This window comes from Alnus glutinosa, chromosome 3 (genome assembly GCF_958979055.1).
Source record: "Alnus glutinosa chromosome 3, dhAlnGlut1.1, whole genome shotgun sequence".
Classification (NCBI taxonomy): Eukaryota; Viridiplantae; Streptophyta; class Magnoliopsida; order Fagales; family Betulaceae; genus Alnus; species Alnus glutinosa.
Genome location: NC_084888.1, coordinates 34,705,910 through 34,731,267, shown reverse-complemented (window position 1 = coordinate 34,731,267; position 25,358 = coordinate 34,705,910). Strand labels below are relative to the sequence as shown.

Sequence of the window (25,358 nt, the reverse complement as noted above, 5' to 3'; positions counted from 1 at the left end):
TTAGTTTTCAAATTGGAACAGAATATTAACCTAGTGAAGAGAACGGGGCAACAAGTTCATAGCGATAAGAATATTAATTAAATTATTGAATTTTTTATTTTTTATTTTTTTTTAGTAGTTTAAGTTTTTAAGATAACTAGTAATTTAAAATGGTATTTGAAAAAAATTCTTGAGTACAAACATTATCTTCACCTCTCATTGGAATTAAACATTTTATGTATTAAGCATTCGAATCAGTTACTAAAGAAAAGTTTGAACCCACATATAAAGGGGAGTATCTCTCATTTAAATTGAACATTTTATATGTTGAGTCTCACTTGTTGACTAATAGTTTGTACCAACACTTGAGGGAGAATATTAGAATAGAAATTAAATGATGAAATTCACAATCTCTTATCAACTTAAGCTTTTAAGATAAATAAATAAATAAATATATATATATATATATATATATATTATGTGTTAGCATACAAAATAAATATTATGCTAAAATATGTAGTGGAAAAAGATTCAGAATAAAATTCATCCATATTTGCTCAAGTGAATTAAAGAACCAGCAACAAAAACTTGAAAAATTAATTAGTAGAGAAGTATCTTTAACCTATTCCTAATTGTACCTTCAGGCTCATATTGATAGAATATACATACTCTTTATTTATATGCTAGATTCGAGACCCTCAATTAAAACTTTTTACCTAATTTATTTCTCCCATCAAATAATAAGAAATCAAAATAAAAATCAATTTTGAATCGTTACACGACCCCAAATCTCGTGTCACGCCTGCGGAATACGACTTCTGTGCTATAGTTTTAAACTATAGCACAGATGTTGTAAATTAATGGACGGCTAAGATTGTTCCAAAATTCCTTTAACTCAAACGCAATGTTTTTAACTCAAAGTTATATGAAGCAAAGTTTCTTTTGTGGTTTCCTGCATGATATCATTTAAGGGCAGTGGGAACGTGTTCCTCTTCTTCTTGCTTCTCCACATTTGTGCAAGCTGGTTCTTGACGCAAGCCCAGCAACAGAGGCGAAGATTCTTTTTCTTGCCTATATTAGTCTAAAGTTGGGTTGAGTCTTGGTGGGGTCAAGTGAAAGTCAAAATCATTCTCGTTGTTGATCTGAGTCACGCTTTCTTCACCACTTGGCATTTCTTTCTCTTCTTAGTGCTCGTCAAAGTACTACGCAAGAAGCTTGGTGTGAGAAAGTTTCGTTTCTAAGGGGAGAACGTTAAGGTTTCTTTCTCTATATGTTTTCGGCTAATGAAGAGGAAGAAAAATGGGTCTCTCTTCCTCTGTTTCCTTTGCATTTGTTGAAAAAGAATGAAAAGAAATGGGTCTCTGATTTTGTATTTGATGAATAAAGAGCAACAAAATGGGTCTCTCTCTCTCTCTCTTCGACCAAAAAAGGAGGGTGGGTTTTTTTTTTTCTTTCAACAGGAGAGGCCTTCTTGTCAATACAAGGGTTAATAAAAGGAAAAGACAAAAATCCACTCATCCGCACAATATAGTTGCTTTCTTCCTCGCCAACTCTGCCAACTTTACCAAGAGAGCTTCAACACCCAATTAATTAAGGGGCAAAAACATACAAAGGCAACCATCTCACCTTCCAGCTGAGAGATCGGTCAAATTGCCTATCAACATCTGAAGCAAATCCAGATTCATTGGCTTGCAGAGAACAAAAGGTTTAAAGTAGAAAACTCCGAAACCGCAAGCTACATGAACCACCAGTCCAACAGACAAGATTACTGGAACACCGAGACAGGACTACCGGACTGAAGCAAGATAAATGGAGCGGAAAACTTAACTGGATCTTCCGTACACTAGGAATCTGAGCAGTGGGTTTCCGAGCGTGGGTCTTTTAAACATGGGTATTCCGAACACCAAGTCTTCAAAGCACAGGTCTTCTAAGCGTGGGTCTTTCGCTCGAACCCTTAGGCATCACCTCTATTGTTGGGCTTGCTCCATGAACCAAGTTTGCAAAGATGTGGAGAAGCAAAAATGTTCAAATGCTGAAACTGGATTTGGCTTCAAAGCTAGGCCACATATCTCATATATTGATCAGTCTGACCTGAATAAAATTTCGGTTCGAACATATTTCATTCTTTCTCAGATTGTTTCAGCTTAGTCCCATCAATACTCTCCGCTGGAGCCTGGAGGCAACGTCTGCACACAGTACTAGTAGAAAAAAGACATGTCAAGATCTAACTACGAACATAGCCGTAGTGCAGATAACATTTATCATAAACGATTACGGCATTGTCATAACAGGACAGTAGACACATAATCTTTCGGACATTTTATCAAACACGTCATGACCACTTACTTCCAATATATCAACTTTTGTACCAGAAATGATATGTCTTTCAATATATAAACTAACGTCATGAGAGAGAGAGAGAGAGAGAGGGTTACGATTTCAGGGTTATATGTGTTGTGCACAACGGATGCGCCAGCAAGGAGCGAGACGACGACAACCAAGCACGACCGCGCAAACGATGGAGTCCCCGTGGGTTGTCTACCCCCTCCAAAATTCTGATTCATAATTATAATCACCACCCGCGCACAACAAAGGTCGTTTCTGCCCACTGATTTTTGAAACCTCCCTCCCCACGCGTCTAGTCTGAATCACAGGTGACTCGCGCGAAAGAATACGAATACGAATAGTTCCTGAATACTATTGAACACGAATTTTACAAATGGCCACGATCAAAACAAAAAAAGTAGCATTATAAACATAAACATAACCAAATTATCACATAATTTTACTTTTCTTGCGTAATCATAACAATATTCAATAAAAAAAGAAAACCAAATAATAGCATAAAGGTAACCATATTTTCACACATCTTATAAGGGGGAATAATGTGTCATGTGAAGCGTTTGCGGTCCAAATTAATTGAAAATTAAGTATAAAACAAAAAAACATTTATACTCACGGAGAGTAAAAGAGCTAAGATGAAAGATAAATAATTGTTATACAACTGTAGGTACAACTCTCGAGATGAAAAAGTACCCATTGGATAGCTTGTAATGATCAAAACATGCATGACCCATTTTTAGTATGAACTTAGGTAAATGGTGAATGTAATGTAATATAAATTAGTCAATGAGCTTCTATATTTGGTAGTAGGTATATTGATTCATTCTTTGTATATTTTTAAATCGTCACTTATCTTAAAAAATGAAGTTGATTGGAGAAAGTAAATCAATATTTTAACACTTTTCTTCACAAGTGGGTCAAACTCTATTTGTTAGTGGAGGCATTGCAAGACTCAATATCATGCGAATAATCAATGAACAAACATTATTTTTCTGAGATTTTTCATTTTAAATGAAATGAAAACCGTAAACGAATCATTTTATAGTCCAAAACAAATTTTATAACATTTACAACATTATTTTAAAATTTTAGAATTTTTTACAACGTAATAAATTCATACACCATTAGAGATTATAATCTTACATGATTTTTTTTTTAAAAAAAATAATAATAATAATAAATCTTATATGAATTATAAAATAATTTCTCTCATTTTTTTTTATGATTTAAATAAAGCCACGACACTGCAATAATTAGACACACACCGTCAAAAAGGAGAAGGGGTAAAGCAACCTCCTAATTTGCTTTAGAAAAGAATGAAAGTCATTTCATGAAAAAGAAAGAGTCGACTTTTTCAAATGCTTCAAGCCTTCAAGTTTCAACCTTAATAAGATTCTCTGTCTTGTTCGTGAGCAAGGAACCAAATTCTATGAAATTACCATCTTAAACCTGTCATCTGTTTCAGTTTCGTGATCGTTCCGGGAGTCGAGATCAATGGCTGGTGAAGGAGAGGGCCCAGCAATAGGGATCGATCTGGGGACGACGTACTCGTGCGTGGCAGTGTGGCAGAATGATCGGGTAGAGATCATAGTGAATGATCAGGGCAACAGGACGATGCCGTCTTATGTTGCCTTCACTGACAAAGAGCGTTTGGTCGGTGATGCAGCTAAGAACCAGGTCGCCAAGAACCCCGCTAACTCTGTCTTTGGTAATCTCACCTTCTTCTTTTTCTTTTTTTCCTTTTCTTTCCTTTTTCTTATATGTAAAACTAGAGTTAAAAAGAAACAAGAAAAAATAAAAACCAGGCTTTATTGTCAATGGCGCCAATGTAATCATCTGCTCGTCAAGGGTTGGTGCCCATTTATATATGCTCGGGTTCAAGCTAGTTGGAAGAAAGGAACATATTGCAGTAGTTATGAAGGTTTAGGATTTTAAATGATGAAATCAAAAGTCTCAGGTTTAAGCAAAACAGTGAAAGGCAATATGTTTATAATAAAACAAACAGATCGAAATTTAGACTTGATTACAGAGGGTTTTTGAAAAATCAATTAAGATACAGGGTTTTTCTTGAAAAAAAGAAAAAAGATGAAGAGTTGAAAGGTGGATTGCTTATAAATCTAGATGTCCATTTTTAATTAAAAACTCAATCAAGAGCTGAAAAACATTTATGAAAATCATTTGAAGCGATCTCTCAACTTGTCTCAATAAATATTAAAATGACTTTCTCTTTTTATTTTATGATTATTTGTTATAAAAATATAACAAATAAAATAAACTTACAACCAATCATCTGCTAGTAATATTGGTAACTTTTCCATGTATTTCACATCACCATCCAATTTGATCTTGACCCAAAAAGTAGATCATATATCTTGACAAAAATAAATCACTTCTTCCGAAAATCTGTAATATAAATTGTTTTAGTTTTTTCTTTTGAGGTTACATTGACCTTGTGCCAAATTTTATATATGTTAGAGGTAAATTAGACCCGCTAACTGCAAAAACTTAATTCCAAACCCTAAATATTGTCCTATGCCACTACAACAAGGAAATTGATTTTTAGGGGATGAAAAACTGTCCCCTAACAGTCTCTTTTTAAATAAAAAATGAAATATAATAAAAAAAAAGTGTCATCTGATGTTATATCAGATGACACTTTTTTATTATATTTCATTTTTTTTGTTAAAAAGGGACCGCAAGGGAACGGATTTACCGTCCTCTATGTATCACCTCTCCTATAACAAAGTATTAATAAAAAGATAAGAAGGAAGGCATGCCAATATAAAAGCTCATCAATTAATATTGAGATTAGTTTCTGGTTCTAACTTAGTCTTATTGAATCATTTAATTATTTTTCTCTTATTTATTTTTACAGATGCAAAGCGGTTGATTGGTAGGAGATTTAGTGATTCCTTAGTTCAGAACGATATCAAGCTTTGGCCATTCAAGGTTATTGAAGGTCATGCTGACAAGCCAATGATTGTGGTCACTTATAAGGGTGAAGAAAAACATTTTGTTGCAGAAGAAATCTCATCCATGGTCCTCAAAAAGATGCGTGAAATTGCAGAGGCCTACCTTGACAGACCGGTGAAGAATGCTGTAGTCACTGTCCCGGCCTATTTCAATGACTCACAGCGTAAGGCCACAAAGGATGCTGGGGGCATTGCAGGACTCAATGTCATGCAGATAATCAATGAACCAACAGCCGCAGCCCTTGCATACGGTTTTGACAAGGTGACCGTTGATAAGAGAAATGTGTTGATATTTGATTTGGGTGGTGGTACTGCAGATGTCTCACTACTTATCATTGCCAATAGTACTTTTAAAGTAAAGGCCGTTGTTGGAGACACTCACCTCGGAGGTGAGGACTTTGACAACAGAATGGTAAAGTACTTCATTGAAATATTTAAGAGGCGTCACAAGAAAGATATTAGTGGAAATGCCAAAGCTTTGAGAAGGTTGAGAACTGCTGCTGAGAGAGCAAAAAAGATTCTTTCTTCCGCATCTGAGACTACCATTGAGGTTGATTATTTATATGATGGTATTGATTTCTCCACATGTATTACCCGTGCTAGATTTGCGGAACTCAATATGGACTTGTTCAAGAAGTCTATTGAGCTTGTGGAGAAGTGTTTGGCTGATGCTAAGATGGACAAGAGAGGAGTCCACGATGTTGTTCTTACTGGTGGCTCTTCCAGAATTCCTAAGGTGCAGGAGCTGTTGCAAGACTTCTTTGATGGAAAGCAACTTAACAAGAGCATCAACCCAGATGAAGCTGTGGCTTATGGAGCCGCTGTTCAAGCTGCAAAGATCGCTGGTATGGGTAATAAGAAAGTTCAAGACATTGTGCTCTTGGATGTCACCCCACTGTCCCTTGGTGTGGATGCTGAAAGAGGTTTGATGACCGTTGTGATTCCGAGGAATACCACCCTTCCCACCAAGATGAAGCGGAAGTACTGTACCATCAAGGACAACCAAACTTCTGTTTTCTTCCGGGTTTACGAGGGGGAGAGAGCAAGAGCTGTGGATAACAACTGGTTGGGAGAATTTACGCTTTCCCCAGTTCCTGCAGCACCCAAGGGTGTCATTGAGATTATAGTATGTTTTGAGATTGATGCCAATGGTATCTTGAATGTTTCTGCCGTGGAGAGGACCACTGGCATGAGTTGTAAGATAACAATTACAAATTACAGGACTTCATTATCCACTACAGAGATTAATAGGATGATCCAGGACGCGAAGGAATACGAAGTTGAAGATGATGAGCATAGGAAGAAGGTTAGGGCTAAGGAAGCTTTAGAGAACTATGCCTACAAAATGAGGAACATTGTCAATGATAAGGAGATTGATGAGAAGCTTGACGCTGAGGGTAAGGAGAAGATTGAAGCTGCTATTAAAGAGGTGATTCATTGGTTAGATGGCATACAGCATGTCGAGGCAGATGAGTTTGAGGAAAAGCTGGTTGGGCTTGTGTTAACCTGCAATCCAATCATTGGAAAGATCTCTGGACAACAATAAGCATTTTGAGCAGCTCCTCTCATAGAAAATATGACAATTTGCTTATTAATTAGTACAACGGATGCGGAAGGACTCAGACCATGCTTTTTTTTCTTTCTTTCTTTTTTTTTAAAAATCCCAACGTACTTTTTTTTTTTGTGTCCAAAGCTATAATTCTAGTATTTTTGTTGCCGGTGTATTTTGACATGGCTTTGTTGGGTTTTTGAGTACACTTGTATGGTGTCTCATATTGTTAAGATATAAGAAGTAAAGTGAGCGGTTTGTATAGTATATATAATTGAACTCAAACTCATACGGTTAAGCTTTTAGATTATGTGGTGTCTTGACATGTTATACAATAGGCTTACTAAAAGAACTTTCTAAAGTGACTATCCCCCAACAATCAAGAGCCTTGGAGACATATGTATTATATTTTAATAATAATTCAAATCATCAGTATCAGAAAAACCATAAGTTAACTTATATCAACAAAAGAAATAAAATTTGACTTGAAGTGCAAAATCCTGTGTCTGTTCTTTTCTTTGTTTTTTATAGCTGGATGCATGTAATATTAACTAATTGGGAGAAAATATCTATAAAAATAAAAAATAAAACAAAAAACTTTATTCAAGTCACATCATCGTCTCTTTTCTTTCACTTTAAATATTTAATTTAATCATATTTTTGAAGCTAACTCAAGCCATGCTTCTAATATTTTGTTCAAGCTGTTTCTTTATTTGAATTAACCTTTGCTTTTGTTCCCCACCCATTGTTGCTCGAAAAAAAAAAAAAACCGTTTGTTTTGGTTCTTTCTTGTCTACTTTTCTTCTTAATTAGATTTGAGCTCTCACGATTTAAATAAAGCCACGAAATACATGCACAACTATGCGTACAAAATGAGAAAAATTCTCAATGGTAAAGAGATTGGCGACAAGCTTGCTGACACTGCTAGTAAGAAGAAGATTGAAGCTGCTATCTGCTATTAAGCATGTGATTCGTTGGTTAGATGGTATCCAGCATGCGGAGGCAGATGAGTTTGAGGACTAGCTGATTGGACTTGAGTTAATCAGCAATTAATCCCATCATTGCAAAGAGAAAAAAAGGACGACAATTAGGACACAAGAGTCCGTTATCAGCGCAAATGTATCCAGGCTTATTTTGTTGCCGGTGTGTTTTGATGAAAATTAATTATGCAGTGTGTTTAAATTTCCCTACGTAGTTATCAAATTTGAACGGAATATTCACTACAAAAAACTTGGTATTTAGGCACATGCAATTGGCCACGTGTACGAGGCTCATCCACGTTGCTAACTGCTAGACACGTGGATCCCGCGTAGTTAATTCGGTTGTTGCTAAATGTCACTTAGCAACGTATATTTTTATACATGTAGTTACTTAGCCACATGGTTTTTAGCCCTCGCCCGGAAACCTCTTCTTTTTTTTTTTTTTTTTAAAATGTAGTTACGTGTATTCTTCTTCTTCTTCTTCTTCTTTTTTCACCAGTATTTTCTTCCTAGCCCTCGCCGGAAACTTCTTCTTTTTTTCCCCTCGTCGGAAACTTCTGCAAGGCCGGCGAAATCTTCACCTTCCTTCCGCCATGAAATACAATCCAAAAAATCCCCCAAAAATCTTCCGTCGACTGCATTATCTAAAAATCACCAACAAAACACCAAAAAATACCAACAATCACCAAAAATCAACAACAAAAACCAAAAGTACCATGTCGTCATTCCTGTTTTACCGGTGAAGATGCATGTTTACCGGAGACGTAGTGAAATGAAACTCCCAAAAAAAAAAAAAAAAAAAAAAAAAAAAAAAAAAAAAAAAAGGGGGGGAGGGGTGGGGGGGTGGGGGTGGGGAGAAGAAGGAAAGGCATAGATATGTGGGAAAAAGGGGAAGAAGAAAGAAAAAAGAAGAGGGGCGGGGGAAATGAAAAAAAATATAGGAGGAAATGAAAAGTTAAAGGGGGGGGGGGGGGGGGGGGGGGAATTGAAAAGTTAAAGAGGGTGGGGGAAATTAGAAATGAATTGGAATGAAGTAATTTTAACCACGTGGCTAATTGGCGACGTGAAAATTATACACGTGGCTAATTGGTGACGTGACAAAAATACACGTGGTTAAAATTTCAAACCTCAAAAAAATTCAAAAAAATAATAATAATAATAATAATAATAAAAATTGAATATTTTAGCCACATGGCTTATTTGTCACGTGGCTAATTGGCGACGTGACAATTATACACGTAGATAATTGGCGATGCAAAGCATTTCACTACGTGGTGGATTACCCACATGGCAAAATCATCATGTGGATAATTACCACGTCGCGAAATAGCCATGTGGCTACAGTACCTGGTACTGTAGCCGCGTGGCTAAAAACCAAGTTTTTTGTAGTGATTTAATTGAAAATTGGGTAAAATGACGGAGTCAAGAATTGAATTCAAGACATTTGATTTTGATACTATATTAGATCACCGTTTGTCCCGAAAGCTTAAGCTAATAAAGAAAGATAAATTTAATTATTTAATTAATACTCTAACAATAATTAGTAATTTAATATGTTATCAGAATAGAAGTCTTGAGTACGAAGATTGTTTAAATTTTCATAATTTACCTCTTATTTTATTGTTTTACGAGTTAAAAATCACTTACCAAAAAGGAGTTTGAGCCCACATATGAAAGAAAGTATCTCTCATTTGAATTGAATATTACATATGTTTAGTCTCACTTGTTGATTAGGAGTTTATGCTCATACGTGAGAGAGACTATTAGAATATATATTAATTAATTAAATGATTAAATTCTATATTGGTAGTTGCCAAATTGGATAGAGATATTCACCAATTTTTCTTTCGATTGAATTGCTAAATGATTTTGTTGCTGAAATTGTAAGTGATTCAAACATAAATATGAGAGTTTTTATGAAGTCCGCCTATCAGAGGTCCTAAGCCGCCTGTCCACATATTTGGACAAGTAGCCTTATAAGAAATTTTTCATATTTTCTGTCTAATTGTTAGTAATATGTAGAATTAATTGTTGAGATCTGAATCCTCGAAAATCATTGGAAAAAAGAAAAATAAAAAAATAAAAAACTTAAACGTAGTTGACGGCGGACCTACGGAGGATTAGATTAGTCGATTAATTCCCGTAAAACAAAACTTCCAACTTGCATGACAACATGTCAACATGTCAACATACAAATTAAGTTAATCGACAGAGATAAGAATTGGAAATTTCACATCTAAGAGAGAAATACACATTTCAAGTCCATAGCCGGCCGCGCTAATTTATTAGCTGTGAGTGGGGAGTTTGCTCTAGTGGAGAGGACAGACCCTTCAACTACATCGATGCCCACTGAAGGAGAATATTATAAATATGCATGCTTTTTCAACACTATTGAGAGAGAGAGAGAGAGAGAGAGAGAGAGAGAGAGAGAGAGAGAGAGAGAGAGAGAGAGAGAGGATAATGAAACAACCACGGCCAGGTGTAGATTTTCCTTCCCGGCCAGAAAAATCAAACTTTCTTCGGAAGTGCATAGGAATAGAGAACCGACAAGATAGCAGAGCAGACGAAGGCGAGAAAAAGGAGGCTAGCTGATGCATATGCCATTTCGTAAAACTTGCCAAAATACAACCCATTTGCTTCAAAGTAATCCTTCATATCTTTTGTAACTCCAAATCCTGCAGCAGCACCTGTAGCTAATAGGTACGATATAACCTATATAAAGACAAAGTTTCAGGTCAGCCTCTCATGCTCAGATCTTTTAATTGATTTTGGTTTATAAATTTTAAGTCATGATTTGTTTAATTGACCGATTGAAGCCATGCAATATTGCCATTAAAACGGACTAGATCTTCATGACACTAAGTAAAGTGCTCTCTCTACACAAGTCGGATCGTAGCCCTAAAAAATTGTTTGTAATAAAAAAAAAAAGTCAAACCCAATATTCTAATGCTTCATGAGATACCGACGCAAAAGAGATAGTATATTTTATAATTATTTACCTTTTCACCGTAGAAGTCAAGCAGAATGCCTCCATTCCCACTTATTAAGTGATTTCCCGATATAAGATGACAAGTTGAGAATGCAAGTTGCAAGAGGCTGTATGCGAATCCAATGACAATCGCAGCAAGCATATACCTGCAGCAATTATAAAGGTCGATCAGTTTCATATTGTGAAATAACTTGAGAGAGAAAGAGAGAGAAAAGGGTCTTTGTCATCAAACTCTCCTGCTAGCTATAGGAATTTTCGAAAATGTATATATTCTGACCTGTAGGCACTAATATCATTGAAGTGTATTCTGACCGCTTCAGTGCCAACATCTGCTGTTGTTGCATTGGTGGTAAGGACAATGAGAGATATCAATAGGAGAATGAAAACAAGGACTCTCAATATGAAAATGGCAACTCGAGAAGCTGTTGATGATGCCATATATCCTCCGTCAAAACACACTCAAAACTAGTGCCCTGTGCTGTGTGATTCGCTCAATTGCTGCTCTCAATTTATAACCAAGTGGGAGCCTCAGCCACCATTGACTTGATCGCCCTCATTACCAGGCAGCCTCACGGGGTCAAACACTCCGGCCACGTGCTTCCACTGTTCTACATGGAGGGTTTACTTTGTTATGGCAGCTAGCTTAACGTAACGTGTTCGTGCCGAGGCCATTGACTAAAAAACCATTGACCCAAATGTTAAAGCCACTCAACTAACGTGTTAATAAAGTTTTTTGGGGAATAATAGTTCCGGGTCACAGTTTATTATGGGATCAAGATTATTTATGGTCTATACATATTGTACTTTATATAATATAACATTATATATATAGTTAGATGTAATTAAACAAAATTTAAACTATAAAATAAACCATTTCATTTCTGCTAGCTTGCCTATACATCTAAATTCCCAATTCAAGCCATAAAATAATTAGAACTATAAAATAATTATTATGAGTGCAACTTGACAAAAAAGAAATTCCACTAATTTCATTGAAAGATATATAAATAGAACTAAAAAATAATTTAAGCCATTCTTGCCTAGGGGGCAAAGCGTGGTGATATGCACGTCTAAATGATAATTATTATGAGAGCAACTTGACAAAAAAGAAATTCCACTAATTTCATTGAAAGTTGAAATATTAATATATAACACCATGCTTTAAAAAAATTATAAAAAGAAAAAAAAAAAAAAAAAAGACAAACACTATTTTAGTTCTTGAAAAGTACATGAAATTAATTTAGTGATTTTTGTCTCTGACGTTAGAGAGTTTTTAAAAGTTCGTAGTACTAGCTAGAGTCATTTTTTTATCAATTTGACTAATGGGAAAATGATGATGTGTAATTCTAATGACATAGTTGATATGGCAAATGAAATTTGATTTAAAATACTTGTATTTATATCCAACCAAAGAATGACATATCATGCTAGATTCAAATAAATAAATAAAAAATTGTTGTAATCATTAATGACTGGAGTACCAGGTTACCGAAGAATGCCCCTTTGTGTCCGGTCAGCGACGGCCTTTCGAAGTTCAATTTCCACCTTAATTTGTACTCAAGTTAATTTCTCACATGTTTCAAGCCAATTAACATTCATTTGATTAAGCTTATATAGTGTATAAATGTTCCTCTGCAATGGCGAGTTTCCTGCATTCATTTCCACCCAAAATCTTTTTTTTTTTTTTTTTTTTTTTTTTTGTGTGTGTGTGTGTGTGTGGCGTGCTTTTTAAATTGCTGGCTGTATGATCAGAGTGTTTGGTTGTTTATTGGGACTTTTTCTTTTCTTAGATGTTGCAGAACGTAGTTTCGAAGGTGAAGGATGTTAGCTGAGAGGAGATTTGATGCTAGTTGCAAGTTTTTTTATTTGCTAGATTTGGATAGATTTTTGGTGGAGGTAGGTTTTTAATTAAAATGAATAAAAAAAAATTTAAAATAATTGTTTTAATCAAATATTAGAAAAAAAGTTTAGATAAGCTAATGGATGCCGGTCTTGAAAAGTAATTAGGTAAACTAGCAAAAGTGAGTTTTGGTTAGTTATTCTGCCTAAAAATTTACATAAATTAACTATTGTAAGTTCTCTTAAATGGTTAGATGATTTAACTTTCTACTCTATTACTATTTGTATTTATTTATTTACGTAAGTTCAAATCTTCCACGCAAAAAAATTTTGGTTCAACGTCACTTACAGCGTTGTTTATAACATTTCTCATTATTATTTTTTTACCAACAGCTCCTCGTACTTAAATAGAAAATATAGTTTTCTCTACCGGCATGCACATTTATCCATTGCGTGTAAAAGTTGATGATAGATTTGATGTTTTTTCCATAGAAAGTTCATAATATTGTTAAAACTTTTAGGCATTATATTCTTTAAGAAGAGCCTAATTAACAGCTAATTAAACCTTCTTTGGAAGTGCATAGGAAGACATAATTGACAATATTGCAGTGCACAAGAATGCGAGGAAGAGAAGAAGAGCCGATGCATATCACATATGTGATATTTTCTTTCTATGTGTTTTTTCAAATCTAGGGAAGCCCCAAATCCTGCAGCTGACCCTGTCGCTAAAAGGTATATATAATACAACCTGCAAAAGCGATTACAATGTCAAATTCTACAATTAACATGCAACAACATAGTTAGGACAAACTTCAATTATAATTCTTTATTTTTCATTATTTTTAAAATAAGGTACCCTAACTTTAAAAAGTGTCAATTTAGGGTATCCATCTTTCATTTTTTTTTTTTAATTTCAACCATCCGTTAGAAATTTTCGTTAAATCCTATCAAAATTATCACAAAATACCTCTGTGTGTTTTTTTTTTTTTTTTTTAAAAAAAATATTAAGAATTTTTAAAGATTCAAGCATGAGTATTTTTTTAAATTCCGTTAAATTCTGACAAATACCTAAATCCTTGCAATTTTTTTTCTAAAAAATATGGATATTTTCAAAATTTTAACAGTATTTAACAGAAAATTCTAACGAATGGTTGAAATTGAAAAAAAAAAATTGAAAGATGAATACCCTAAATTGAAATATTTTAAAATTTGGGTAGCTTATTTAAGTAATAAAAAATTATAAATTATAGGTAAATTTCTTCCGAATAGTTATTTCGAGACATAATAGTTATGATCACAATGACAATATGCAAATTGCAAGCCTTATTTAGTTTGAGATTCACGCAGCTAAGCCAGTCGGCCTGCTCATATCGATCTACTTACGTCTTTTTTTTCTTTTTCTTTTTTTATGAAGAAAATTAAAAGCCTTAATTAATGTTATGCATATCAAGTGAAAAATTACTTAAGAGGACCATTGAAACAAATTCCAGTAATTTCATTATACTGTACGTGAGTCATGCATTCAATTGCTTTTAGTTGCAAATGTGAAAATTGAAATGTGAAATGCCTTCTTTAAAAGAAAAAAAAAAATACAGACACCTTGAATATATATGAATTTCAATTTGGTCTCTGAAATGTAAAAGATTACAATCAAATTTAAAAATAATTTAAAAAATTGTAGTTAAGATCGATCTCTCCATTAGCTTGACTGAAGAAAATTGGATAATTGCCTAATATTATCACTTGGATATATAATTGCTTATGTGGAATATGCAATATCTATGATCAAAGTTGTTTTAGTATTTTTTTTTTCCATCACATTTAATTGACAAAAGTATCTAAATGCTACTTTCTAAATGTTGAATATTTGATACAACTTTGGACTAAATTAGAACTTCATGCATTTTTTAGAGACTAAAATAAGTGTTAATCAATTTGGTTGAAAATATAATTAGCTATTACACAAAATGAACTCCAAAGTATTGAATCTAGGTAAAATTAATTAGTGGCAGGATAATTAAGGGATGATTTTAACAAAACAAAGTAATTATGGGATGGTACGTTGTACCTTGTCACCATAAAATTCAATTAGGCGGTATACGTCGCTATCGTTCTCCATCAAGATCCGGCCGGTCGATTGTAAATGAAATTATTTGCAAGAGGTTATATCCAATGCCAATTACACCAGTACCAACCATGTATGTGCATACAGTTTATACAAGTTTAAAGTGAATTAAAATAGTAAAATTAACAAAGAGAAATAATAGAAAGATAAAGATTTATTAGGGTTACCAATATTACAATTTACAAGGGTCGAATCTCCCTCGATGAAGAGAAAGTTATGCATGAAATGTGTAAAATATTCTCATTCAAAAATAAATGGGATAACTTCACTTAATATATACCATGATCTTTCATCACTTTTACAATTATATTCATAATTTTTTTTTTTTTTTTAAATGTTTATCATGTATTCATCTTTCAAATTTTTTCAATTTCACCACTCGGTTAGAATTTCAGTTAAATCCTAACAGAGAGGTGTCAAAATTCTTAAAATACCATTATTTTTTCTTTTTGGAAAAAAAAAATGCAATGATTCAGGCCCAGTCTCGAGGAACCCTTTGGTTCTCTGGCAATAGTAACTGCTCCGGCTTTTCCCACTGGCCAGAAACCCGAAACGTTTGCTCCTTCCACTCTTTGTTGTTTGAATACCTCCAAGCGAGATGGATGATAGACGACTTCTTGCGAACGGTGATACCGTCTCGTTGGAAACCAGCTCGGTAAATTGTGAAGAATTCGTCTATAGTCATCCTCTTCTGGAGCTTAGTCATCCAGAGAACAAAGGAGCCAAACAAGTACCTCCATCCATTCGGCTTTACTTGGGAGGGAGCCACCCCGAGCCGTACTAATAATTCCCGAGCTATCTCGGGAAGAGGAAACCGAAATCCGGCCATCAGCATTTGCTCTGTGATGGTTACATCGCCGCCTGCGATGGACAGTTGATCGGGGTGCTGGAAATGAAGGATTACTGAAGACGGAATATTATAACTCCGACGGAGGCGTCTCTCCTCAGAAGCCAGAATCAAAGACCTAAATCTGTTCTCATGAGGAACGAGAGTGGGGTCGCCCCCAACTTGAGCACCGTCAGACTCAGAATCAGAAGCCATAGCGTGATTCAGGTGTTTGAAGAAAGACAGTAAAATGTTTGAAGTAAGTCGGTAAAATGTTTGAAGCAAGTCGGTAAAATGTTTAAAGCAAGTCGGTAAAATGTTTGAAGCAAGTCAGTAAAATGTTTGAAGTAAGTCGGTAAAATGTTTGAAGCAAGTCGGAAAGCAGTCTGGAGATAATCGGGGAATAGAAAATTTTGTCGGAAAAAAAGGGGTTCTCGCCAGAAAACTCAGGGATGTTTTACAGAATAGTAAATGGTAAAAAGTGAGAATGAGGGGTGGAGGTATATATACTCCTTCTTGGAGTAGCTGAAAAGACGCTAATTAAATGCGCCGGGTTGAAAGATTTTATAACCGTCGGGTTTACAGCTGGCCTCGGAAGTCAAGCCAACGCTCGTCTTAGCGCGTGAAACAGCTTTCACAGCGAAAAAGCCAGCAAGTGTCACCACACGCGGCGTAACAACCCGAATCAACCTAGTCATAGCCATGCGGTACAAGAATATGAACCGACTTGACAGCAGGTTTCGAATCTCATGATGACTAAGTCCATTATTTCGGATGGTTCCAATTTCCAAAAAAAAAAAAAAAAAATCTCTCTTTTTCAAATTTCAAATTTCCCGGTGTTCTAACGGTTTCCAGCTTACTTCAATTTCAAACTAGGAAGAAACGTACAGAGAAATTCCTTTTACCGAAACTACGTCGTGCAAAAGGAATTGGGGGGTAACTGTTGGGAAATAATCCCGACCCTGCCCAATGGTCCAGAATCACAGCCCATCAAAATTATTCTCGGCTAATTTCCGAGTTGCGTACTTAAAGTCGGTAATTTACCGGTGCCACGTAAAGGTCAAGGACGGTAAATTACCGACCTCGTACCAACCAGGGAAGAAAGCCCATTACCTACACGATCGCTACCACTTAGGAAGGCGTCCCCACAATCTAAGAGCAGTTGAGGACCGACTTGGCCACGATCGTGAGGGCGGTTGAGAACCGATTCCAGAAGCGATCGTGAAGCACTACTCTCCACGATCTCAAGACGGTTGAAGACCAACCTGGCCACGATCGTGAAGCGTGTGCCTTAATCCCACAATTTGAGCGGTCGACAAGTGCTCCAAACTTGACACGTGGTCCAATGAAAGAACCAGATCGCTCGCAACATGACATGTATAAATACCTCACGACTGAACAGGTAATTGAGATTGCTCATTGTGATACAAGGATGATATACACTTAAGATAAAAACAAACAAAGGCATCGGAGTGGGATTGTCGGATTCCCCCCGATGTAGTTTGTTTTATTTGCAGGGTACCGAAGATAGGCTCTTCTGGTTCGTCAACTACCATATCAGAAACTGTTCTAACAGTTTGACGCCATCTGTGGGAAACAACTAGCACGCGTGCGTCGTTTACTACGCAAAAACAAAAATTATCTGAAATGGTACGAACAAGAGCCACGACCTCAAGAGCAAACAACCCTCGCCACGAGACAGGAGGTGGGTCTCACCAGAATGCAACTGAGATGGAGGCACGGATAGCCCAGATGTCTAGGGACATGGAGGTCCTAACTCAACAGAACCTTCGTCTGTTAAGGCGATTAGCGGACGAACGAATTCCTGAAGTGGTCGAGGAAAATGAAGAAGGAGAAAGCAATACCCATAATGAAAGGGACAGGGAGAGCAGAAGGATCACAGAAAGAACTCAACAAGAAAACTGACCCCGGCAAGCTGAAGGAATCGCAAACCCCCCTCCTGGTGAAGGTATGGTGAATCCTCAATATGAAGAAAAAAGACTTAACGAAGCCATCGCCACACTCGATGAGAAATATGAAGATAAATATAACCAGCTGCAACTCGAAATCCAGCAAAACAACAAAGGGAAAACTTCTCGAGTGGATAGCCTGTTGAACAGGTCTTCCCCATTCACCGAGCGTGTCATGGCAATTCAGCTCCCCGAGAAATTTAAAATTCCAGCCATTCAAGCTTATACTGGGATTGAAGATCCCACTGAGCATCTCGACAACTATAAGATGCATATGGATCTGCAGGGGACCCCTCAGGAGATGGCGTACCGAGCTTTTCCACTTACCCTATCTGGTTCAGCTCGGGATTGGTTCCGAAAACTCCCTCCGAATTCCATCACATGTTGTGATGATCTCGGGCGGAAATTCGTAACTCAATTCCTGGCTGGGTGCAAGAGGAAGAAGCCCTCTGGGCAACTGATGGCGATGCGCCAAAAAGAAGGCGAATCTCTGAAAGACTATGTGGCCCGATTCAATCAAGCGAAGCTCACAGTTGACAATCCAACTGAAGAAATGGTCTATGCCACCCTATACCAGGGCTTACGGGTGGAAGGGCCCTTGATGTCGGAAATTGCTCTCAATCATCCTGAGAATTTGACCGCCCTCACGGACGTAATTAAGAAGTATGTAAACCAAGAGGAAACCCTCACAGCTCTGAGGGAATCCCAGAAGCAGAAGGTTGCGGAGTCGAACAACTCCGGAAAGAAGGAAAAAAAAAAGATAAGAAAGAAGAAAAGCGGACAGAAACCAAACCAACAAAGTATTACCAGTTCTCCATAGAGGAATGGACTCCCTTGAATTCTCCCATTAACGAGGTATTGATGGAAATCAAGAAAGATCCGCAATACGAGAGGCCTTATCCCCTTCACAATAAGCAGGTAAGGGAAGAAAATAGAAACAAGTTCTGCGCGTACCATGATGCTCGGGGTCATGTTACCGAGGAATACAGAAATCTCATAATCCTGATCGAGAAGTTTATCAAAAACGAAAAATTACTCCGTTTTATAGCAGACAACCAGGGCCTGCCTCGGGAGAATCAAAGGCCTCAAGAGCGTAGAGACCGAGAGCATCGAGACTGAGAGCAAGGACATAGAAAGCGTTCTCATCAGAGACATAATGAGGATCACCGAGGCAGAAGGGAGGAGCCTCAGCGGGACAGAAGCAGAGGCGTACGAGGTCATGAACCACGGAATGGGCCGGTCATCACAGACATCCGAACTATATTCGGAGGTTTTGACGGAGGAGGAGAAACAAGTGCGGATAGGAAGGCATACGCTCGGTATCAGAAACATCAGGAGGTGATGGCTATAGAGAGACCCCACAAATCCCACCGGAGGGAATCTGTGGTGGTGGGGTTTTCAGATGAAGATTACACGGGAGTTTCACTTCCGCATACCGACGCGATCGTGGTCACGCTGCAGGTGGCTAACCACCGAATCCATCGAATGTTCATCGATAATGGGAGCTCGACTGATATCCTATATTGGTCGGCCTTTGGAAACATGGAGATTAGTCCGAAAAAGGTGATCCCGGCTACCTGCCCTTTGGTAGGATTTGCCGGGGAACAGGTCTTGCCGGTCGGGTCCATTGAACTCCCTGTGACTGCTGGGGATTATCCGACCACAAAAACTATTATGGTTAAGTTTTTGTTGATCGATAGACCCTCGGCCTACAACGCAATCATTGGAAGAACAGCACTTAATGATCTGAAGGCGATCACTTCCACTTCACATTTGAAGATCAAATTCCCAACCGAGAGAGGTGTTGGAGAAGTAAGGGGAGAACAGGGAGTGGCACGTCAGTGTTACAACATAACGCTGAAAGGGACCCCTTCACAAAAGAATTGCAGGGAGAAAGGCGAGCAATAGCAATCACAACAGGGGGAACCAACCAAGGAGATGAAAGAATTTGAAGTGGGAGGTAATGGGAAAAAAGTCAGGTAGGATCCCTGTTATCTCCGGAAGTCGAAGAATCCTTGGTAGCTTTCCTCCAAAAAAATACTGACGTGTTCGCCTGGTGCCATGACGATATGCCAGGAATTGATCCTTCGGTAATTTCGCATAGGCTAAATGTCGACCCAAATCACCGACTCGTTAAGCAAAAAAAAAAGATTCTTTGCTCCAGAAAGAAACCAAGCCATACATGAAGAAGTGGAAAGGCTATTAAAAGCCGGTTTTATCCGAGAAGTATACTACCCTCAGTGGCTGGCCAACGTTGTCTTGGTGAGAAAGTCAAGCTGAAAATGGAGAATGTGCGTGGACTTCACCGATCTCAACAAGGCATGCCCAAAAGATAGTTTCCTTCTCCCCCGGATGGATGTCCTGATCGACTCCACCTCGGGGCATAAGCTCCTAAGCTTTATGGATGCCTTCTCGGGGTATAACCAGATACACATGAGCAAACTCAATAAAGAGAAAACCTCTTTCATCACTGACCGAGGGCTGTATTGCTACAATATGATGCCATTCGGCTTGAAGAATGCCAGTGCAACCTATCAGCGGCTAGTCAACAGAATGTTCTGTGACCAGATCGGAAGGAATGTAGAAGTATATGTGGATGACATGTTGGTGAAAAGTCGAAAAGCGACCAACCATCTGACCGATCTCGAAGAAACCTTTGACACATTAAGGAGATATCAAATGAAGTTAAACCCAGCGAAATGTGCTTTCGGTGTCTCATCCGGGAAGTTTCTGGGATTCATGGTCTCGAGTAGAGGAATCAAGACAAACCCCGAAAAAGTCCGAGCTGTACTGGAGATGCAAGCTCCCCGTACAACAAAGCAACTGCAGCAATTGACCGGGAGGATTGCAGCCCTAAACTGGTTCATCTCTCGATTAACAGATAAATGCTTGCCCTTCTTCAAGATACTCTGGAAGACGTTTGTTTGGAACGACGAGTGCGAAGTGGCTTTCGGTCATTTGAAAGAATACCTAGCCAGCCCACCGCTCCTAAGCTCGCCAGAAGAAGGCGAAATTCTCTACCTATACTTAGCAGTGTCACCATCCGCTGTTAGCTCGGTCTTGATTCGGGAGGAGTCCGGACTGCAAAAGCCAATATACTTCACCAGCAGGGCGTTACACGGGGCCGAAGAAAGGTATCCCCAGATTGAGAAGTTAGCTTTTGCCCTTATTACTTCAGCCCGAAGGTTGCGACCATACTTCCAGGCACATGCTATAAGGGTACTCACAGAGTATCCTTTGAAGAAAGTATTGCAAAAGCCCGATCTCTCAGGAAGGTTAGTAAGTTGGGCCGTGGAACTCGGAGAATTTGACCTGGAGTTTTATCCGAGAACCACCATCAAAGCCCAAGTTATGGCAGACTTTATAGCAGAATTCAGCAACCTCCCCGAAAGCCATGAAACTCCTGCAAAAGAAGCCTGGATAGCTTATGTGGATGGATCATCCACGAAGTCCCGAAGTGGAGCTGGGGTGGCCTTGATAACACCGGATAAGGAGGAAATCGCAGTGGCATTGAAGTTAGACTTTCCAACCACAAACAACGAGGCGGAGTACGAAGCAGTAATAGTAGGCCTTAGCCTGGCAGAACATCTGGGAGCAAAAAACCTCAAAGTACGGAGCGACTCACAGGTTGTTGTCAACCACATCCAAGGAGGATCCGAGGCCAAAGGTGAAAAAATGATAAAGTATCTTGCCAAGGTGTTAGGTTTTTGGGATCGCTTCGAGCAAGTGGTGGTTACACAGATCCCGAGGGCCGAAAACGGACGAGTCGACGCACTAGCTTGGCTGGGATCGGCAACGGACGAAATGATTTCAGCTTCAAAACACCGGGTTATCATTCTAGACAAACCTTCCGTGGAGGATGTCGAATCGGTAATGCAGATCGATGACGCCTACATAATTCCTGAATGGGCAAGGTACGTGATTGAATATCTCAAAAACGGACAACTGCCGAATGACAAAAAGGAAGCTCGGAAAATCCGGATGCAGTCAGCGCGATACACTCTTATCAGCGACATTCTATATCGTCGAGGCTATTCACTCCCATTATTAAAGTGCCTCTCGACGACTGAAGCCAAGTACGTGTTAAAGGAAATTCATGAGGGAGTCTGCGACAGTCAATCGGGGGGTAGAATGCTGGCGCACAAGGCTGTGAGAGCGGGCTACTATTGGCCAACGATGAATCAAGAATCAATGGAAATGGTCCGAAGGTGTGACAAGTGCCAAAGGTTCGCCAAGTTACAAACCAAACCACCAGCAGAACTTAGCTCGGTTTCTTCACCATGGCCGTTTGCCCAATGGGGGGTTGACATTGTAGGGCCCATGCCCACAGGAAAGGGGAATTGCAGATTCCTAGTGGTCGCAGTGGATTACTTCACCAAATGGGCAGAAGCGGGGCCTTTAATGACTATCACGACCGGGGCAATCAAAAATTTCCTCTGGATGGCAATCATATGTAGATTTGGGATACCTTACGCCCTAATAACTGACAATGGAACACAATTCAACTGCAAGCCATTCCAGGAGTGGTGCGATGAGCTCAAGATTCGACATTTTTTCTCGTCGGTATATCATCCACAGTCAAATGGGCAGGTCGAAGCGACAAACAAAACTCTGGTGAAAATATTGAAGAAGAAACTCCCGAAGCGCAAGAGAGGATGGGTAGAGTACCTACCGGAAGTTATGTGGTCATACCGAACGACAGTCAGCTCGGCAACTTCCGAAACTCCTTACTCACTAGCATTCGGAGTCGAAGCTGTGATACCAGTTGAAATTGGTTCCCTAAGCTTCCGCATTCAGCACTATAACCCCGGGTTCAACAATACAGGATTAAAGCTACACCTAGATCTTCTGGAAGAAAAACGAGCAGATGCGAGAGTCAGAACTTCTGCTTATCAAGAAAAGGCAGCTCGGTATTATAACAAAAGGGTAAAGCCCCGATCGTTCAATACTGGCGATTAGGTGCTTCGGAGGATAACAACGGCAGCTAAAGACCCCACGGAAGGGAAGCTGGGGCCGATCTGGGAAGGACCATTCCGAGTTATTAAAAGCAACCCAAAAGGAGCGTACCAGCTTGAAGATACAAACGGAAAAAAGCTGCAAAGACCATCTCCGGAAATATTATATGTAATTCCAGTTATATTATATGTAATCTGTTAATTTTTAAACTGTTTATCAATGAAATGCAAATTCAGACAGCATATTAGATCCAAGTACAACATTCGCAACACCGAGACTTGAATCACGTTGAGGGGATTCAAGTCGGTCAAATTCTGAGTTTTGAGTCGCGTTGAGGGGATTCAAACCGGACAAATTCCGAGACTTGAATCACGTTGAGGGGGTTCAAGTCGGCCAAGTTTTGAGTTTTGAATCACGTTGAGGGGATTCAAACCGGACAAATTCCGAGACTTAAATCACGTTGAGGGGATTCAAGTCGGTCAAATTCCGAGTTTTGAGTCACGTTGAGGGGATTCAAGTCGGTCAAATTCCGAGTTTTGAATCACGTTGAGGGGATTCAAACCGGACAAATTCTGAGACTTGAATCACGTTGAGGGGGTTCAAGTTGGCCAAGTTTGGAGTTTCGAATCACGTTGAGGGGATTCAAAGCGGACAAACTCCGAGGCTTGAATCACGTTGAGGGGATTCAAGTCGGTCAAATTCCGAGTTTTGAATCACGTTGAGGGGATTCAAACCGGACAAATTCCGAGACTTGAATCACGTTGAGGGGGTTCAAGTCGGCCAAATTCCGAGTTTTGAATCACGTTGAGGGGATTCAAACCGGACAAATTCCGAGACTTGAATCATGTTGAGGGGGTTCAAGTCGGCCAAGTTTGGAGTTTCGAATCACGTTGAGGGGATTCAAAGCGGACAAACTTTGAGGCTTGAATCATGTTGAGGGGATTCAAGTCGGACAAATTCCGAGTTTTGAATCACGTTGAGGGGATTCAATTCGGACAAACTTCGAGACTTAGGCTCAAAATCATAAATTTACACTTAGCCAAATTTTGGCTAAGTGTAAAACCTAAAACAGTATGAGTAAGCAGAAAATAGAGTAAAATATATACAACACCAATATAGGTTTTTTTCCGAATGTTATTAACATGGAAAAGCAAAGGACAACAAAAACACCGAAACAAAAGGCGTGCTAAATTCTATCTGCACTCGGTTCTTCAGGAACTTGGCTATCAGGAGCCTCAATTTCAGCGGCCTTAGTCGAAGCACCTAAGTCTGCCGGCTCAGTCACCTCATCAGCTGTTACGACACCTTCACCAACCCAGTCCGGGACATCAAGAATCAAGTCTCGGCCAATTTCCCGTAGTTCCAAGATAGCCTGCTCTGGAACATCCATAAAGTCGGTATAGTTCAACCCGGCAAAGTTTGGGGAAGGCGTCGAAGGGTTAAGCACGAATTATTTGAGGGAATTAAAACCCCAACTAAATCCATTAACCCAGGTTCGATCCCGAACCCGAGTGAAAGCAAGAATTTGATTGTGGAACCGATCGGCCTTGGATTTATAATGAGCAGCCTTTGATTTGTAATGCTTGGACTTTTTTCGCAGCTCGCAAGACTTCAGTTTAGCTTTTTCTAAATCGGCCTGAGTAGACTGTAAGCCCAATTCAACTTCCTTCAACTTTTCCTCAAACGCCTTCAACTTTTCCTCAGCGGTACTCTGAGCTTCTTCTGCTTCCCGCCGAGCATCTTCGGCGATTCTCCTCTGCGCCTTCGCAGCAATCAGATCGGCTCGCAGCACAGTATTGCTGCATGATGTGGCCGAGTATCTCGCCTCGACAATGTCAGTGTGAGCCTTAAGCGCAAACAGTTCACGAGTCCGCGCATCCAGCTGGGCAGATAGACCTTGATTGGCTTCCTCGGCCACATTTCGCCTAAGCTCGGCATCAGCAATTAGTGCATCATGACTAGCCAACTCTGATTCCCGCTCAGGGAGAAGCTTACTCAACCGGGCCACTTCGGATTCCAGGGATAGTCTCTGGGCTAACTCAAGCTCAAGCTCAGAAATCCGTTGTCGAAGTCCGGCCATAACCGGGACCTGATTTCGGTGGAAATCCCTATGCTGGTCATAAAGAGCAAGGGTATCCACCAATTGCTGCCGAGCAAAGAAGAAACTTAGAAAATAAAACATCAAAAGCCAAACACAAAAAAGAAAAGAGAAAGCAATTTACCATGGTTTGCAATCGGACTAATGAGGCGATCATGTCCTCGGTCGGTATGCAACCAACGGTACTTAGCCCTAAATAGTCGGCGGGCGTCAAAGCCCGAACCGCATCCATGATTGGCCCGGCTAAACACTCTTCCAAAGAGGCCTCGTCAAATTCATACTCCCGAGCTGGCCTAAAAAACCCAACAGAATCACAAGTAGGTTCCCCCGCTGGCCCGTCTTCTCCAGTTCGAAGCTCGACGAAAGGCGTGCTAGAACTAGATTCTGCCCTTTCTGCCACAGAATGAACTATAGGTCCAACGCTTGGCCCTGCGGCTGCATTTTCGGCCTCTATTTGAGCAGATCCCGTGTCGTCACCGACCTTAGAGTCCCTTCTTGGTTGTGATATTTGACAAGGCTCGGTCTTGGCTTCTACCCGTGCGTTCAGCAACTCGAGTAAAGCCAAATCTGTTTCAGAAAGGACGGTCTGGAACACCTCTTTCCCAACCATAGACGGAAGGGTCACGTCTTGGCCCACAGGTTCCGTGCTGACTACGTCCTCGTTGTGAAGGGCCGATACTTCCCCTAATGTTGAGTGTTGAGGCACAGCCTCCTCCTCAGTACTCTGGGGCA

The 25,358-nt window shown here is 39.2% G+C and overlaps 2 protein-coding genes and 1 long non-coding RNA gene across 3 annotated transcripts; 1 reads left to right on the top strand and 2 right to left on the bottom strand.

Moving 5' to 3' along the window:
• Window positions 1-1,539: 1,539 nt before the first annotated feature.
• Window positions 1,540-2,761, bottom strand: LOC133862519 (uncharacterized). The gene is made up of 2 exons (XR_009899235.1): window positions 2,415-2,761; window positions 1,540-2,177 (listed from the first exon to the last, which is right to left on the bottom strand). It is a non-coding gene; the product is annotated as an uncharacterized LOC133862519 (long non-coding RNA).
• Window positions 2,762-3,638: 877 nt separating this feature from the next.
• Window positions 3,639-7,126, top strand: LOC133862512 (heat shock cognate 70 kDa protein-like). Its single transcript, XM_062298347.1, has 2 exons — window positions 3,639-4,030; window positions 5,198-7,126. The coding sequence occupies exons 1-2, from the start codon at window positions 3,817-3,819 to the stop codon at window positions 6,838-6,840; spliced, it is 1,857 nt and encodes a 618-aa protein (XP_062154331.1). The 5' UTR covers window positions 3,639-3,816; the 3' UTR covers window positions 6,841-7,126.
• Window positions 7,127-10,034: 2,908 nt separating this feature from the next.
• Window positions 10,035-11,306, bottom strand: LOC133862516 (CASP-like protein 4D1). Its single transcript, XM_062298350.1, has 3 exons — window positions 11,090-11,306; window positions 10,823-10,958; window positions 10,035-10,535 (listed from the first exon to the last, which is right to left on the bottom strand). Exons 1-3 carry the CDS (start codon window positions 11,248-11,250, stop codon window positions 10,332-10,334), a joined length of 501 nt encoding a protein of 166 aa, XP_062154334.1. The 5' UTR covers window positions 11,251-11,306; the 3' UTR covers window positions 10,035-10,331.
• Window positions 11,307-25,358: the final 14,052 nt, after the last annotated feature.